Source organism: Humulus lupulus, chromosome 7 (assembly GCF_963169125.1).
Source record: "Humulus lupulus chromosome 7, drHumLupu1.1, whole genome shotgun sequence".
NCBI lineage: Eukaryota > Viridiplantae > Streptophyta > Magnoliopsida > Rosales > Cannabaceae > Humulus > Humulus lupulus.
The window spans coordinates 168585817-168604869 of record NC_084799.1 but is presented as its reverse complement, the minus strand read 5'-3'; the positions used below and the strand labels follow the sequence as shown (position 1 = coordinate 168604869).

Here is a 19053-nt window from a genome sequence, read left to right as displayed (position 1 = left end):
TAAGACCCAAAGGTTGAGAAGCACGAGACAGGCAAGGGGGAAGGGGATTTCGATGACTTTTCGCTAATTGCTTGAAACAGAGATATTACATTGTGTTGAGTACATGATCGACTAATTTTACATGAGCATGCCCTAAACGAGCATGCCAAATACTTGCTAAATTAAGTTTACAAGAGGAACATGAGGTGGAATTAACAGAGCTGAATACGCTTGAGCAGAAATGGCAGGAAGAGGGAAGTGTTTGGCGGGCTGAAATGTGTACAATCCACGGTCAAGGTGCCCGTGATGGAGGATTGTCCTTGAATGAAGGTCCTTGACAAGAAAATAATTGGCAAAAAATTCAACAGAAACATGATTATAAGTACAGAATTTGGAAACACTAATAAGATTTGAGGAAACAGAAGGAACGTGATAAACATTTTTCAAAGAAAATTTGGGTGTTAAAGAGCAGTCACCAATCGAATGAATAGGGATAGATTTACCATTTGCTACTGTAACACTATAAGAGCCTTGAAAAGGAAGAGCACCATCAAGATTGTTGACATTGGAGGTGAGGTGATGTGAAGCACCAGAGTCCATTAACTAGGCATCATCTCCGACAGTAGCCAAGGTAGCAACCATGGTAGATGGATTAGACGGTTGAGTGAGACTTGGATCAAACCTTCGAAAGCACTTGAATGCAGAGTGACCAAACCTATTTCAAAGTTGACAAATAACTTTGGTTCCACGACCTGAATTGGGGATGGAAGATTGGGCAGTGGTTGAGGGTGAATAATTCTGAAATCGGGGGTTTCCATAGCTTGTTTATTATTGGGTATTACGATTGTTGAATCGATGATGATGAGCAAGATTGATGGAGATGGCAGTGGACTCATCAACTGTATATTGTTGTTCTAAACGGGTCTCATGAGTCAAGAGAAGGCTGCTAATATCATCAACGGATAACATAGTTGAATGAGAGGTAACTGAGACTAAGAACATAAAGAACTTTTTCTCGATCAGAAACCGGTTCTGAGATGGCAGCAAGACTATTCGTTAGGTTCTTGATTTTCATCAAGAAATCGACCATTGGAGTAGAACCTTTCTTGGCAGTTTGGAGTTGTAGTCGGAGTTGCATTATACGAGCAGAGGTGGCACCGACATAAATTCGGCTAAGAGCAGACCAGGCATCGGCAGAGGTGGAGTGACCAACAATCTAGGCCATTATTTCAGGTGACAAAGCAGAGTAAAGCTAGCTAAGGATCAACTTATCGGTACACCTCCATTGAACATAGTCCGGATTGAGTCCAGAAACACCATGAATATGTTGGGGTGGAGCTGGACAATCACCATTGATGTAGTCATCAATCGCATTAGCATAGATCACGTTTTCCATTTGAGCATGCCAAAGAAGAAAATTGGTTCGGTCAAGTCGAATGGGAAGGGAATGATTGAGAGCTTGACCAAGTTGCTGGAAATGAGTGAGTTGTGGAACGATGATTTGAGTAGCGGCTAAAATGTTGGGAATGGCGATCGGAGCAGATTGAGTATCGGAAGGAGGAGATTGGGTTGTAGTAGATTCGGTGGTGGTCGTGTTCGGAGAAGGGGAAAAAGAAAATGAAGGAAGATAAGGAAAAGAAAAGAAAAATTAGGGCAAGAGAAAAAAATTTATGATCGAGTGGCTCTTGATACCATGACAGAGAAAATATACCAGAAAGAATGGCTCAATAATAGAAGCCGCTGGAGACACTCTTATTTATATAGGAGGAGAACAATTACAAGAATGAGAATTAATTACAGTAGTTAAAATAGAATAAAAACAGAAAGAGAGAACTATCATAACAACCTGTTTGACATTGTTTTCTGTTTTTTGTTTTCAAAGTTATGTTCTCAGAAATGAGAACAGAAAATAGTTTTTGTAGTTTTTAAAAAACAAGAGGTGTTTGGTTAATGTTTTCTAAAACCATTTTTTAGTTTTATTTTTTTAAATCTTAAATAAAAAATTAACAAATATATTTACAAAGAGAAAAATCTTTTAAAAGTTTGTAATAAATAATCAGATAAAATAATTTGAAAGAAAAAATGATGAAAAATAAAGAGTGATAAAGTAAGGAGAGAAAATTTGAAGAAATAAAAATTGAGAAGAGATAAATTGATCCAAGAAAAAATGAGAGAGAAGGTGATGAGAAAGAAATTGAAGAGAGAGAAGTGATGGGAGAAAAAATGATGAGAAAGGAAACGGCGAGAGAGAAAAAATGATGATATATTAAGTGATGAGAGAGAAAGTGAGGATATACTAAGTAATGAAAGAGAAAATGATGATACATTAAGTGATGTAAGAGAAAATAAGGAGATAGAAAATGATAAAAGAGAAAGTGAGAAGAGAGAAAATAGCGAGAAAGTGAAGAGAGAAAATATAAGGAGAGAGAAAGTGATAAGGGAGAAAATAAAGACATAGAAAGTGATGTGAGAGAAAGTGAAGAGAGAGAAACTAATGATAGGGAAAATTATGCGACAATAAATGATTTTAGATAATAATAATTAAAAAAATGATGTGGGAAAAAAAAGATAGACAAATTTTTTGTTGAGAATAATAGAAAACAACTTTTTATTATTCTCAAAATTTTCTGTTTTTTGTAACTTTATTTTTAAAAACAACGCCAAACACCGTGATTTGTTTTCAAAAAATATTTTTTAGCTTTTAAAATCAAAAAAACAATTTTTTTAGTTAAGATGTGAACCTCTGTCAAAGATGAATATTCAAAGATTACCAAAGTGATTGTCAAAGACTTTTATTTGCCATTCTGCATATTTGCTATGGACGTTGATTGGCTGAGCTTCTCGTAACCTTAAAATGTTAAATGCGCCTACTTATAACATAATTTAACTGCCTAGGTAGTCTTTCTACAAGAGTCGATCATAGTTGGACTTAAAATTATTCAAGTTCATAATCCACGAACTCTCTTACAGCATGTTTTGTTTTAAATGGCAAAAAAAAAAACGAAAAAAAAGGGGGCAATTAAAGGAAAAGAGCATATTTTCTCTTTTCAGTTTACAAGAGATAATAATACAGTACAACAGTTTCATGGTAATTTAGCTGTAGCCACACCGTATCAGACATTTGTCAACCCTTCGATATTAATCAAATACACAAGAAATTGTTCTAATGGGTGGGGGCAAAACACATGTCCCCACCAAAGAAAAATCCTATATATATGCAGACATGTTTATGAAATAGTAGTTGATTTTGTTTGGAGCAGATTACCGTACGGAACGATGGTGTTCTTCAGGGGTGTCTCTTCGTTGTCCAAGCTTCGCTCTCGTCTTGTAAGTTCCTCTCATATTCATATATCTGTTTATTTATTTAAGGTTTGGATTTGGGCTGTTCTAATTTAATCCAAATGTTATTTCTGATGAATGTGTTTTGCAGACTCAGCAGTCAAACCTCAAGAATTCCGTTAGATGGCTTCAAGTTCAGAGCTCCTCAGATCTTGTGAGTTATTATTTTGTTCGTTCTTGTAAGCTGATCTGATTATATGTTGTCATGAAAGAATTTCAAATTCAACACTGGTAATAGGCAATGTTCATATTCTGCTCTTATTTCTTATTATTTTTTTTACAATTTGAATTTAGCAACACCCGAATACCAATTGTAATTATTTTATAATTATTAAAAATGAATTAAAATCAATATCCAAGTAGTTAAATACAGTGGTGAAAGTTAAGTCATTTTAAGCATGGCAATTGGATGGTAATTTTATGGGCCTCTTCTTATGGTCATTATTGCTCTTTCATGTAGGACCTTCTTTCTCAGCTCAGGGAATTGATTCCTCAACAACAGGTTTGTGACTTTATATTACTAGTTTGTACTTGGTTTTACTTCTCTTGATAAAGTACTTGGTTTTTCATTCCATGACTCCCCTCCTCGTGTTCTTCTTTTGATAACCAAGTCCTACATAGAATTTTTCTTATATTTGGTGTTTTACATGAAAATAATTTAAGCAATGTAATGCCACGTGTCAATTTAAGTTCATACCTTTTTCCTTGATACTGATCATTCAAAGATACTATCAAGGACAAAGCAAACAAGCAGTTTGCTGAACTTTGTATATTGATTTGAAGCTTACAATTTTCTATTTGTTTTGTTTGGTAACAGGAACGGCTGAAGAAATTGAAGTCAGAACATGGAAAGGTTCAATTGGGCAATATTACTGTTGATATGGTAAATACTGTTCTGTTTTTCTCTCGTCAGTGTAAAGTTGAATGTTCATAGTAGTCATCGTACTTCACAAGTCAAAAAGTGTATCATGCTGCCAGGTTTATCTTGTAAGCTTGTGGGTGTAAAGTGTATACTAACATATGTTACGTCTTATGTATTTGGGAAGGTAATTGGTGGAATGAGAGGAATGACTGGGCTGCTATGGGAAACCTCATTACTTGACCCAGATGAGGTATACATTCAATTTAATTAGCCTTGAAATTCTGGGTTAGGATTATTCCATATTTATTCTGGTTGTGATGCAGTCAAAGTAATAGTTATGTTTTTCTTCCTTCATTATTGTTTCTGTAGGGTATCCGTTTTAGGGGCCTGTCAATTCCTGAATGCCAAAAAGTTTTACCAGCTGCTAAGCCTGATGGAGAACCTCTGCCTGAGGGTCTCCTCTGGCTCCTTTTAACTGGAAAGGTATGCCTTTCATTTTCTGTTTTTTATTTTTCAATTAAACAAGCATGTTTGGACAGTGTAATGAGCAAATGAAATCGAAAAACTCATGATCTTTTAGTGGCTAACCTTACAAAACCTATTTACTCTAATTGAATTTAAGCTTGTGAAATTTATTTCTACTAGTCAAATGTCATGCTTTATGTTGCATTCCAACCTTCAATATATAGTCAAATTATTGTTGCTGTCAAATTTACAAGTTATTCCAACAATATCTCTTTTCTCTTTTTACATCACTTCTGGTCTTCAGGTACCAAACAAAGAGCAAGTAGATGCATTATCAAAGGAGCTGCGAGCACGTGCAGTAGTTCCAGGTTACTGCCTTCATATATCTTTGTTCACTGTCTGTGCTTGACGGTTTTAATGTACAACAAAATAGTGCCATTGTATGTTTCATATATGGTTCAGAATTTGTTGTGCCAGTGTATGTTTCATATACAGTTCCAGGTTAGATTTTGCTGTTTTTTGGGTGTGAGAAATCAAAGAATATTTTGAATATTTGATGGCGTAAGAGTTCATTAATTTTTTGGGTGTTGTTAGACTAAACTGGTTTTTTTTTCTTGTTGCTGGTTGATGTTGTTATTTTGTTAATTTTTCATGATTATTATTATTGTTGTTGTTGTTATTAAAAAAATTTGTAGCTTGAAATCTTATCATTCTCTCATATCATATAACTAGAGTACTAGACAAAATGTGTTACTGCCGTTCAGGGAACTTGGTTGTAAAGAAATGTCTTTCGAAGGAATGTTCATCGATGTAGATAGTCTTTGGGATAAGATCAGGTTATGTGTAGCTATTTGGCTCCATAATGTAAAAGAGTTCAATGTATGCTTTATTGTTTAATTGTTCTTGTTTTATTTTGGTCTGTATCACTATTTTTTTTCTTTTGTGTGTTGTTTTTTCTGTAATATTAATACAAAGCAGTTTTGTTTCCAAAAAAGAAAAAAGAAAAGAAAAACTAGAAACAATGTATGCTTTTCTCTTTTACTGTAGTTTTTGTGTCATATACGTTTGTTTACTTCGGCTGCACATACACATACACATAGACTTATTTTAGTCATGCTGATGTTCAGTTACTTTCTATGGCTAGTATTGTGGTTCTGTATCTCATGTATATATAATTACTGCAGAATATGTGTACAAGGCCATTGATGCTCTACCTGTTACAGCTCATCCGATGACTCAATTGACCTCTGGTGTTATGGCTCTTCAGGTTGGTGAATGGATATTCAGTTATTAGTTTATATGTTATTTGCTGGTTTTTCTCACTCTGCCTTTTTGGCCTTTGTATTTGACTATTCCTGGATCTGATCTGATTGACTTTGTTCTTGGCCTTTATAAACTTACTAAAATAAAATATCTTTTAAAATATTCTATATTTATTAGATATTTTAGAACAAAATAAAAAATATTTAAGATTTAAATATCTTATATAATTTAATTTTTTTTATTATTATAGTAATTTATTTTAAATAATATATCTAATGAAGAAATAAATATATTATGTAATTATAGATTCTCTTATAAGCTAAAATTAAAATTTGGTTTGTATGTACCAGTTTTAAATTCTTCCTTTAGTTTCTGTGTAAATTCTTTAATAAGCTACATTCTGTCTGTTTGCCAAATAACTTTATTTTCAAAAGCTAAAAGCTGTACCAAGAAGGCACTTACTCTAGAAAGAATAAAATGAATTAAGTGGCTGTTTGGTAGTGAGCTGTCTTTATTATAAGTTAGGGGAAATGCTGTCTCGTGAATTGATTTGCTTGGGTCACTTGGCTGTCGAGAGCTTGGAAAGTGTAATTTCAGCAAGATCAATAAAGAAACCAGAGGAATTGAATCAGTCAGTGTTAGCTGTATATTAGGTGTATAATTAGCATTAATTCCAGTTTCCCAATTATATAGTTGCCTAAGATAGATTCCTAGTTTTGTATACATATGTGCATCTCTTTTCAATGAAAATCAAGAGAATATAAATATTTTCTCATCACATAATATCCAGCAACTTAATTCTTCTTGTCTTGATAGAAAGAAATTCCTTTCACATTTCAATGCTTAGTTATTGTTTGTTTGGTTCTATTGGTTTCCTAAAAGTAGCACTAGTTGTAATTGATATTACCTGGTACTTGGTGTGCTATTCAGGTTGAGAGCGAATTTCAGAAGGCATATGAGAAGGGTATCCATAAATCAAAGTGAGCTTCTTTGCCTTGCTATGATTTGTTAACCTGGTCAACTATGATTTTGACATGTTGAAATATTTTTAACTATTTCTTAGGTACTGGGAACCTACCTATGAGGACTCACTTAATTTGATTGCTCGAGTTCCTTTAGTAGCTGCTTATGTTTATCGAAGGTCAGTGAAGTGCATCGTATTCATATCCCAGTAACACTTTGCAGTTAGTCCTTATTGATCCAAGCAGGTCTTTTTACATCATCAAATCTTTGAGTATAGTGTTTACTAGTCGAAGAAGTGCATGCAATCTTTTTTGTTTTTGTCTTCATTATGATTTAGTTGTGTAGAATTCTTCTGTCCATTTTACGTTTTTACTAATCTCTCATTTAACGTTGATACACACATTATGCACAAGCTTATGTTGAAATGTCTACCACTGTAATGGGATTTAATCGGTCACTATTTTTTTTTTCCTTAGGATTTATAAGGATGGAAAAATTATTCCCCTAGATGACTCTCTGGATTATGGTGGAAATTTTTCACACATGTTGGGTTTTGATGATCCCAAGATGCTCGAGCTTATGAGACTTTATGTTACCATTCACAGGTTTGTGTTGAAAACCTTTCCTAGGGCCCATAATAATGTAATATTGTAATGTCGACCGAGTCGTAATGACTTTTAGTCTTCACTCTTCACCAATTATGCATGGTAACCAGCAGCAGGCTGACAGTTTTTTCTTAACATTTATGTGCAATATGTTACAGTGATCATGAAGGTGGGAATGTTAGTGCACACACAGGCCACCTTGTAAGTTATCCTCCTGCTCTAAGCATTTTAATGTAGTGATGAAGTATTCTTTTTCCTACTTTATGCGGTATTTCTCTAAAGTAATATTTACAATTTTTTAAACAAAATTACTTGTTTATTAAATAAAGATTACATAATGCAAGTAAATGGTAGAAAAGACTACCAAAAACTACACACAGAAATCTTTATAAAGTTACAAAAGAAAGGACCTATCAATCCAAGAAAGGAATATCTTTAAATTCCTTAACATTATGAAACAATGCAACATTCAGTTTTAACTGTCTCCCATAACCTTTCTTAATCATTTGCCTCCTTTTCAAAAATTCTTTTGTTCCTTTCCAACGTGTAATACCAAGAAAAGAGCTGCTTCTGCATGCCCTCTTCTTTCTGACAAAAAAGCAGCCCCATGCAGTTCATGAGATTCCATGGCTCTCTCAGCCATGGAAGGGTTACAAAGAACCCGAGCTTCTGCCACTTCATATATTTAAAGCCCCATAACTGTACAGCTCCATAGCTTAAGCTGCTTCTTCGAAGGTTGATCGTTCCAGAACCCTATATTCTTCAGGATTCTGCTATGTTCTGCTGGTAACCAAGAGTTATCACCTTTCCTCCTCCAAGCATTCTGATGATGGTAATATTGATTATTTCCCCATGCTGACTATGAAGAAAACTTCTCTTTCTCGTTTCCTTTCACAATGTCTCTATATGGTCTCATATTCTGCTCCCATTTTTCCTTTGATTGAAAGCACGACTTCTCATCTTCCTTTGTAACACCTGCATCTTAATCTTTGCTGTTGCAACTTCTTATTTGGATCTTGATCAATACCCATGATACCCTTTAGGCCTCTCTGATACACCACCTCCTGGCACAGTAATATGCCTATAATCCCTTGTATCTTGGTTTTCACGCCTTTGAGATTTCAAAATACCTCTAATAAAAAGTAAGTGCAAATGAACTACATTCAAGGTATTCTCGTTTCTCACTAGGATTTGAATAACCTTAGCTAACCATTGTGTAGCGTCGACAGAAATGATTAATTCATAACCAGATAACTGAATTTCTCTGATAAGCTCATTAAGTGGTGAAGTAGTACTGTTCTGGAATATTATTTATCTCTTTGTTGGGTTAAATTTTGATTTTTTTTTCTTCCTTGACGTTGTCTCTCTAAATACAGGTTGCCAGTGCTCTTTCAGATCCTTACCTTTCATTTGGAGCTGCATTAAATGGTTTGGCTGGGCCACTCCATGGTTTGGCAAATCAGGTATTGCATATTTGATTTTGGGTTTTCAACTACCATCTTTCTGTTACATTACAAAGCATCCGGTTCAGTTTTGTTAGAACTTATCAGCTGTTTCGTTCACTCATAGTATTTTTTTTTTATTACTTCTATGCTGTGATGAAGTTGTCCGCTTCTATGTTGGTCATTTATGTGTTTTTTATTAAATTGTTTTTATTAAATTGCTTTTATTAATGCAATTATTGCAGATACGCATGAGTTGGCCTCATTAAATTTTCTAGTGGTGATAAAATTGAACTGTTATCCTGTTGTTTTTATTGTTTCATTGTAGCTTTGTCACATGCTTTACACAATCAAACTTAACACAGATAAACAATCAATATCTGTAATATCTTGAACCTCTACTTTTTGTCATTGTTTATAATACCAATGACACAACCCAAGAGAGGTAGTCAAATATGTTATATATTAGCAATGATGAAATTTGTTGTGATTATTTTTTAGCTTGTTTTTCTTCATTTATTTGGCAGTTAATGTTTTAGAACATTTTGGCAATCCCCCACCAATCTTGTAGTTTTCTTCTCACCATTTCCTCTACTGAATTTGAACTATTTTGGTTGCAGGAAGTTTTGCTCTGGATCAAATCTGTGGTAGATGAATGTGGAGAGAACATAACCAAAGAACAGTTGAAAGAATATGTATGGAAAACACTGAATAGCGGAAAGGTAATGATACTCGTTCATGTTCAGTTACTTATTGCATGAAATTTTGAAGTTTGTCTATTATTTGAGCAAGTGATACAAGACAACACCCCTAGCACCTAGCAGGTCAATTAAGATTGATTAGCAATCTTACTTTATTTAAGGAAAAAGATAAAAAAGAAACAAAACAAAAGGTGTCTTTCATGTATGCAGTTATTTGCATAATGGTTTGGGACTGTAAAACTATGTCCTCTTGTTCAAATTCTAATTATGGTCTTCTACTTCCATGCATTTTTGTCTTTATTAAAATGCAGGTTGTTCCTGGATTTGGACATGGTGTTTTGCGCAAAACAGATCCAAGATACACATGTCAAAGGGAGTTTGCACTAAAGCACTTGCCCCAAGATCCGCTGTTTCAACTGGTTAAATTTCCCTGCTCTATCGCTGAACTTCATTGAGAGTGCCAATGTTCATTTCATTGTCAATTAGCTGACATATTTTTGTATCAATAGGTTTCCAATCTTTATGATGTTGTGCCTCCAATACTCACAGAATTAGGCAAGGTAATTGATGATCCACCTTTCACTTGGGCCAAAATTATTTATTTAGAGCTAGCTAATTCAAGAAATATGCTGCCATTCATCTGTCGAAATTTGCTTGAGATCCATTTTGAATTAAAAAAAAAATGAATACATGCTGAATTGAAAACAAGGATTCACAGCGAATTGAAAAATAATTCATAACGAAAATAAGCATCATTTTGAATTTGCACTGTGGGCCATCAATTGCTTAAAAAAGCTATCTACTTGGATGTTGATACTGCACTCTGATAGACCACCATTAAATTTTGTGTACAGCCGAAGGTATAAGGGACCTAGCAAGGGAAGGGCTGTAGAGGATAATTAGTTGTGTGGGTTAGAAACCGTTAGAGGAGCTGAGTTAGTTTGTGGTGAGGAATACGATAAGTTTGTATGGGGCTGGGGTATTTAGCCAAGGTTGAGAACCTTTGTGTGGGGTGTGGAGATTATTGTAATGTGGAGAGGTCTAGGCTCTCGAATTCCTAGAAGTCAATACACACATACAGAATTTTCTCATTTCTCTGTCATACTTTATTTTTTTTCTGGTTCTGTGACATTTCCATAGCTGCCAACTAACCAATTTTGCAGGAAAAGCCTAACAAATTCGTATCAGAGCAAATCGGTCTACTATGGGACCAAAGAGAGCTGGGAAGAGAAATTGGAAGCTGTACAAGTTGAATTTCAGCGGGGGCTCACTGAGGTCAGAACGGATTTTCTCCAATTGCCCAAGGAAATTGACCTCCTGAAAACAGAGATCCAACGTTTGCCTGAAATGGAAAAGAAGATGGACTTCTTAGTTACTCATTTGGCCCATCTGTTGCAAGTATCGAAGAAGAATCCAACGGAGACAGCCGCTGCCAGTGCCGATCGGCATCAACGAGCACTGGATGGTGAATCGTCGCCCATTCCGACAGTCGGATCCCCACCAATTCCGCCACCTTCCTTGTCCACACCGGGATCGGCTCCGCTGCCGCACCAACCACCATTGAACCCAGCCAATCCGTTTTCTTTCACCTCGGAACAGGGCCACGATTTCAGACCACCACGGTTGGAGCTGCCAGCATTTTCTGGAGAAAATCCAGAAGGATGGATTTACAAGGTTGAACGATACTTTCTCCCCTCTAGGATGTCGGAATCGATGATGCTTGAGGCAGCGATTGTGGGCTTAGATGGCGATGCGCTCACCTGGTTTCAGTGGGAAAACCAGAGACGACCTATATCTTCATGGGCTACGTTGCGAACACTACTCTTACAGCGGTTCCGAGCTACTCCGGCGGGTTCGATTTCGGAGGAGTTCATGTCACTGTCTCAGACTTCAACAGTCAGAGACTACCGTCTTCGTTGGGAGGCTCTGGCATCACGGGTTCCAGACGTTCCCGATCATATATTGGAAGGGAGCTTCGTAAAAGGGCTCATAGAAGATATTCGTGGGGCTTTGCACATCCTACAACCCGTGGGCTTGGCTAATATCATGGATACAACCCAACGGGTGGAAGAAGGCCACCTCCTGCTTGCAACGGGTCAGCCTCCTAGGGCTTCCAATAATCGGCCCAACTTGAGCCCAATCTTTCCACCAAGACCGAATGTGCTTCAGTCATTCCAGCGAGCCGCCCATGTCGCGCCGTCGTCCTCGGTGACCCCAGCTCCGACCACCGCAGCGTTGGGACCCTCGAAATTTAGTCGGCCACCCCTGGTTCGCCGCCTCTCCGAAGCTGAGTATCAAGAGAAGAAGACGAAGGGACTGTGTTTTAAGTGCGACAAGAAATTTCATCGTGGCCACGAGTGCGACCAGAAACTCTTGCAAGTTTTGTTAACCATGGATGATGAGGAAGACCAGTCACTCACAGAATCACCGCCACCATCTCCGGATGCCAGCCAAACGGAAGGGTCCGAAGAAACTCTCACAACCTTGTCCTTGAACTCCTTAGTCGGTATCTCATCTGCCCATACTTTGAAATTGGCCGGCCGTATAGCATCGAACCCAGTCACGGTCTTGATTGATAGCGGAGCCACGCACAACTTCATCTCCACAGCGGTGGTGGAGGCAGCGGGAATACCGATCAGCCCAACTTCGTGTTATGGAATATTGCTGGATACCGGTGGTAAAATCATAACAGAGGGGATTTGTGCTCATGTTGAACTGGATCTGGGTGCGGTGACGGTGGTAACAAATTTTTTGCCTCTTGAGTTAGGTGGAGCAGACGTCATTTTGGGCACAAATGGCTTGAAACATTGGGGAACATGGAGGTTAATTGGAAGACTATGGTGATGCGATTCGAAATGGCGGGTACGTGGATCACATTACATGGAGACCTGAGTCTTTGTAAGTCCCCCATCTCGCTGAAAGCTATGATTTATACAGTGGAGCACGAAGGAGTGGGGTTTTGGGTTCAGTTGAATAATCTGCAGAAGGAGGCAGTGAGTCCCACTGAAGCAATTCCAGCAAAGTTACAAGCTGTTTTGCAGCGATATGCATCTGTTTTTCCTATGCCGTCGGGGTTACCGCCATCTAGAACTCGTGAGCACCGCATAACACTTAAGGAAGGGGCAGGTCCTATTTCGGTAAGGCCATACCGTTACGCACAGACTCAGAAGGATGAAATAGAAATATTGGTGGCTGATATGTTGAAGGCTGGCATCATTCAGCCGAGTTCTAGCCCCTTTTCGAGCCCCGTTTTGTTGGTTCGGAAGAAGGACGGTAGTTGGAGGTTCTTCGTTGACTATAGGGCGCTCAATAGGGAAACAATCGCCGATAAATTCCCTATTCCAGTCATCGATGAACTCTTGGATGAGCTCCATGGTGCCCAGATTTTTACTAAGTTGGATTTGAAGTCGGGTTATCATCAAATCCGGGTGGCTGCCTGTGATGTGAAGAAGACAGCTTTCCGCACACATGAAGGGCATTACGAGTTCCTAGTTATGCCCTTTGGACTTACGAATGCGCCGGCCACCTTTCATGGGTTGATGAATGAGGTGTTTCGCGAATTTTTGCGTAAATTTGTCCTAGTTTTTTTTGACGATATTTTGATATATAGCAGGTCCCTTAGCGAGCATACAAAGCATCTTGAGCTGGTTTTGGACAGATTAAATCAGCACCAACTGTTCGCTAATAAGAAGAAGTGCTTGGTGGGGCAAACTCAAGTGGAGTATCTCGGGCATTTGATTTCAGGCAAGGGGGTGGCGGCGGACCCAAGCAAGCTGGCTGCCATGGAAAACTGGCCTATTCCGACAACAGTGAAAGGTTTGAGAGGTTTTCTGGGTTTAACTGGGTACTACAGGAAATTTGTCAAAGGATATGGGAGTATTGCGCGACCTCTTACTGACTTACTAAAAAAGGAGGCGTTTGGCTGGTCCCCCGAGGGTCAGGCAGTGTTTACAGCCCTTAAACAAGCTATGTGTTCAGTGCTCGTACTCGCATTACCAGATTTTTCAGTGCCTTTTATTATTGAAGCAGATGCGTCGGGATCCGGGTTAGGGGCAGTCCTTATGCAAAACAGGCGGCCCATTGCGTTTTTCAGTCAGGTATTATCTTCAAGGGGGAGAACAAAATCTGTATATGAGCGCGAGTTAATGGCAATAGTGCTTGCAATTTAGAAATGGAGACCCTATCTATTGGGCCGCAGATTTATTGTTAGAACGGACCAGCGAAGTTTAAAGTATCTATTGGAGCAGCGTTTGATGGCTTCCGAGCATCAAAAATGGTTAACGAAGATTTTGGGCTACGATTTTGCGATCCAATACAAGCCGGGGTTAGAAAATAAAGCTGCCGACGCACTTTCCCGCATGCACAGTGAGGTTATTTTAGCTGCTGTTTCAGTTCCCAGCGTGATTTCCTTACCAGATTTGCAGTCCCACTTAGCATCCGACCCCGGTTTAGCTAAAATACTCCAAGAGCTGCAGGAGGGCCGCCACAATGGAGGATATTCACTTGTACAGGGCTGTTTAAAGTTTAAAGGCAGATTGGTGTTACCAGCGGCATCTCCTTTCATTCCTCTTCTTTTGTAGGAATATCACAGCAGCCCGTTGGGGGGACATTCGGGAGTTTTTCGCACTTTTCAGCGCATGGCAGCCGACCTTTACTGGTCAGGAATGAGGAAAGATATTCAGAAGTTTCTGGCAGAATGCAGCATTTGTCAACTGAACAAGACAGCGGCTCAAACTCCAGCTGGTCTCCTTCAGCCTCTGCCGATTCCAGATCAGATTTGGGAGGATGTTTCGATGGATTTCATCGAGGGGCTACCATATTCCAATGGGTTCGACTCTATTTTGGTGGTAGTGGATAGATTGACAAAATATGGGCATTTTATTCCATTGAGACACCCGTTCACAGCGGCTACAGTGGCTGGAATCTTCGTCAGGGAAGTGGTGAAGTTACATGGTATTCCACGTTCTATTGTCTCGGACAGAGATAAGATTTTTCTCAGTTTATTCTGGAAAGAACTATTCCGTTTGCAGGGTACACTATTGAAACGCAGTACCGCTTATCACCCACAGTCAGATGGACAAACGGAGGTGGTGAACAGATGCTTAGAAACTTATCTTCGCTGTTTTGTTAGCACAAAACCCAGCAAATGGGCCAAGTGGTTGCCTTGGGCGGAGTATTGGTATAACACTACATTTCACGTCTCGGCGGGGATGACTCCATTTAAAGCGGTCTACCACAGGGATCCTCCAGCCTTGATTCCTTTTGAACACAATAGTACCCAAGTTTCAGCAGTGGAGAAGAACTTAAAAGACAGAGATGATGTCCTCAGCCTACTCAAACAGAATCTGCACAAGGCTCAGCAGATTATGAAGAGGCAAGCGGATAGGAAACGAAGGGACATTGAATTTAAAGTGGGTGATCTTGTTTATGTGAAGCTTCGACCATACCGATAACGTTCCGTGGCCAAGCGTCTCAATGAAAAGTTAGCTCCCCGTTTCTTTGGACCATTTCCAATCATTGAACGCGTTGGGGCAGTGGCATACCGCTTACAACTACCCCAGGATGCTACAATTCATCCTGTTTTTCACATTTCCATGTTGAGAGCTGCGCTGGGACCTCAACAACAGGCCTCTAACTTGCCTGCGGGACTCACGGAGGAGCTGGAATGGCTGCTGGAACCAGAGGAGGTGTTAGACGTGAAGCCAGGCTCGCATAAAACGCCCCCCCAAGTGTTGATTAAATGGGCTCAGCTGCCAGAATTTGAAGCAACGTGGGAAGATTTTTGGGTAATACAAGACCAATTCCCTCATTTTCACCTTGAGGACAAGGTGAGACTCCGGGCGGGCGGTATTGACAGACCACCATTAACTTTTGTGTACAGCCGAAGGTATAAGGGACGTAGCAAGGGAAGGGCTGTAGAGGATAATTAGTTGTGGGGGTTAGAAATCGTTAGAGGAGCTTAGTTAGTTTGTGGTGAGGAATACGATAAGTTTGTATGGGGCTGGGGTATTTAGCCAAGGTTGAGAACCTTTGTGTGGGGTGTGGAGATTATTGTAATGTGGAGAGGTCTAGGCTCTTGAATTCCTAGAAGTCAATACACACATACAGAATTTTCTCATTTCTCTGTCATACTTTATTTTTTTTCTGGTTCTGTGACATTTCCATAGCTGCCAACTAACCAATTTTGCAGGAAAAGCCTAACACACTCTAAATATTTTCTGAAACTAGTGACATGATGCCTAATTGTACTTGGGAAATGTCTACCTTTTCGTTTGTAGGTTAAGAACCCCTGGCCCAATGTTGATGCCCACAGTGGCGTTCTGTTGAACTATTTTGGTCTAACGGAAGCAAGGTATGTTTAGAATGGTATCTTAACTTCTGTTACGTGTGGCGGGTTGTTATTATAATGTATCTATTCTTAATTTTGCTAGGTATTTCACTGTTCTTTTTGGTGTTTCAAGGAGTATTGGAATATGTTCTCAGGTTTGTGCCGCTCTCTATATCTCTACATTTATTGTCATAAATATTTGATTATCCATGCATATACATGCATTCAATTTTATTATTATTATTAACAAGTGTTGTTTCGTTCCATTTTTTTCCTCAGTTAATTTGGGACCGAGCTCTTGGTTTGCCACTTGAGAGGCCAAAGAGTATTACAATGGAATGGCTTGAGAATTACTGCAAGAAAGCTGCTTCATCTTAAAATTTGTCGAGGATTACACCATCATTTATTTGTTCAATAATAATTGTTTCAATTAAGATCCTTGGCTGAAGCTTTCTTGTTGGGACTGTAGAGAATTGGAATAAATTGATGTTATTTATTTACTTTTTCTTTTTAATCTTTGTTTTGCTAGTTTATATTTATGACTTTGAATACTACTCTGCGATGAGTAATAATAAAGCTAAAGGTTTTATGACACATACCCGTGCACGTGCGTAAGGTACTACTACTATCAATGGATCCTTTTATCCCAAGTGAAATTTGACTTTCTATGGATAATGATATCCCAGATTTATTAAATATCCCTCACAAATTTATTGAAAAACTATGCTCCTAAGTTAAATTTGGACAAAATTATCCTTGCCATTTTTCATTCCTCCCTCTCCTTTCTCCTCTCTACCACGATTAGGGCTGGCAATTCGTGTAAACGTGTCAGATTCGTGTCGACACGATTATGACATGACATAATTAAGGTAAACACGAACACGACACGACACGATTATTAAACGGAACAACACGACATGAACACGATAACACGATTAATCATAACTATACGAAAAAAAATCATAAAACCTATGTAAAATATTCGTGTTATCGTGTCTGACACGATTATGACACAATACGATTATTAAATGGGTCAACACGATTATGACACGACACGATTAAGGTAAGCACGAACATGACACGATTATTAAACGTGTCAAAAACTCAAACACGAACACGACACGATTATTAAACGTGTCATGTTCGTGTTTACCTTAATCGTGTCGTGTCGTGACCCAAATTGCCACCCCTAACTGCGACACTTCTCCATTCCGAGCTCCTCTCTCTAAAATCTCCCTCTATTCTCATTTCAGCCAAATTTTTTGTACCTTCTTTTTTCCCTAAAATAACCCAAAGAATCACAAAGTTCGTGAAAAACTCAAAAACTTGAGTGTATTAAAACCACAAAAATCTCATACTTATGTATATGAGAATGATAAGTATATGTTGGAAGCACTAATATATGTGTTTCCAACACTTTTATGTGGTTTTTATACATATATTTAATTTGGAAATTTAAATATTGTGTTTTTTCTTTCTCAATGCAAAATTAATGCTAGTTTGATGATTTGTTCTTGTTTAAGTTCTCGAGACTTTGAATTTGATAGTGATTCGATGTCATCAAATTTGCATCAATTTATATTGAAATTGTCTTCTAAATTCAAGCTTCTATGTTGAAATTGTATTCTAAAATAAAGTTTTGCTTGTACAATAAACTAGCCTCGATATAACATCAAAATTGCAATCTAAAAGGAAAGTTTGAGTTTATATGCATAAAGTGGGGGTCCAATTAAAATATATCCCCTCTCATCTCAACACCAAAAAAATATGTTAATGTTTGAGACATTACCTAAACTACCCCTGCCACAACTCCCCTATCTCTCTCTCTTGTCTCTCAATTTCTGCCCCAAACCCCATTCCCTTTATCTCCATACCGATGGCTAAACCCACCAAATCTCCCCCACACTGGCGCCTCGGTGATGGATCCACCGATGACACCATCATTTTATTGGGTTCTTGAAGGAATGATTAAATTTGGTTTAATTCTTTTAAATAATAAAGTGATAATTAATAAACCCTAGAATAACAATACAAGTAGATATTATTAGTTTCTAGATCTAATACAAAAAAGCATCTCATCATTGAGAACTCTCACTGACAAAAGAAAAAAAAATATCGCATTATTTTCTCTCTAAGAATACCTGATTTTCTCTCAGCCTATTCACAAGATCTCATGTGTTGAGTACATCTTGCGAATCACAAATAAACCTATTGTTTCTCTACGTGCCCACACACGTCTTGAGGTGTAGAGAACAGTTCAGAAAATCGTGGTTTGAATACTTGACAAAAATATTGGATTAGATATTCAGTTATAAATACTAAAAGATAGCAATGATTCTTGATAGATCTTCAACTGGTTAGTTCATCTTCTTCTATGTATTTATGATAAATGTATGTATATTAATGGATCTGATATTTACAAGTGTGTTTTAAATAAATAAAAATTTAATACTAGACCTACCACCTATTGTGCTTTCATTGTGCATATTGGAAAATCGTTTCCAATAATTGGTATTAGAGTGATCATTAATATATACATATAATTGGAGTGTCTGGTCTTGGCAAAGGTCGATCTCTCACTCTTGGGTAGAGTGTGCACTCTTAGCAAAGGTGGAGCTCTCACTCTTGGGTAGAGTGTCTACTCTATCTATAACACCTGAATAGGTGTGTAGTGTGTTAAAAATTATAAAACTTTGTACACTGACTAAGTAAAATTATAGAGGTGGTATGCCCCCCCAAGTTTTAAGTGTTAGATGAACAACGTACAACTTAGATATGTCCAATGCTTTTAAGGGTTGGTTCGCCTTTCATATGAGTCTAAGTGAGAGACATTTTTGAATTTCAGAGGAAGATCAGCTTCTCGAATTAGAGTATCGAAAGGCGAGTATCTCTAGCCTATGACAAACTCATCTTCTCTTGCTCCAAGCTTGTCCAAAGCTGATATTAGGTCATCTAGTGGAATATCTTTCTGATAGTCTTTCCAGGTTTGCTCATGAGAGCATTTTTTTTCTCATTTAAATGATCTCTCATGTCACTTTTCTTATGCAGCATGCAGGGCACTATGCATTCCCATTCTCTCAAAAACATTTATGGCCCTTTCTCCATG

General features: G+C 38.0%; 1 protein-coding gene across 1 annotated transcript; it reads left to right on the top strand.

Annotated features, from left to right (window-relative positions):
- The first annotated feature begins 3149 nt into the window (after positions 1-3149).
- On the top strand, positions 3150-16541 carry LOC133788796 (citrate synthase, mitochondrial-like). Its single transcript, XM_062226399.1, has 19 exons — positions 3150-3306; positions 3410-3472; positions 3779-3820; positions 4136-4201; positions 4365-4430; positions 4550-4663; positions 4950-5013; positions 5830-5912; positions 6839-6888; positions 6972-7049; positions 7348-7476; positions 7635-7677; positions 8853-8939; positions 9539-9640; positions 9931-10038; positions 10129-10179; positions 15898-15971; positions 16051-16102; positions 16227-16541. The coding sequence occupies exons 1-19, from the start codon at positions 3256-3258 to the stop codon at positions 16323-16325; spliced, it is 1422 nt and encodes a 473-aa protein (XP_062082383.1). The 5' UTR covers positions 3150-3255; the 3' UTR covers positions 16326-16541.
- The last annotated feature ends 2512 nt before the right edge of the window (positions 16542-19053 follow it).

Excerpts from the sequence above, each read along its gene's own strand:
- LOC133788796 (XM_062226399.1), top strand. The coding sequence starts at position 3,256 with ATGGTGTTCTTCAGGGGTGTCTCTTCGTTGTCCAAGCTTCGCTCTCGT. Across the intron at positions 4,202-4,364 it reads GCAATATTACTGTTGATATG|GTAATTGGTGGAATGAGAGG; the intron begins GTAAATACTGTT and ends GTATTTGGGAAG. Across the intron at positions 16,103-16,226 it reads GTATTGGAATATGTTCTCAG|TTAATTTGGGACCGAGCTCT; the intron begins GTTTGTGCCGCT and ends TTTTTTCCTCAG.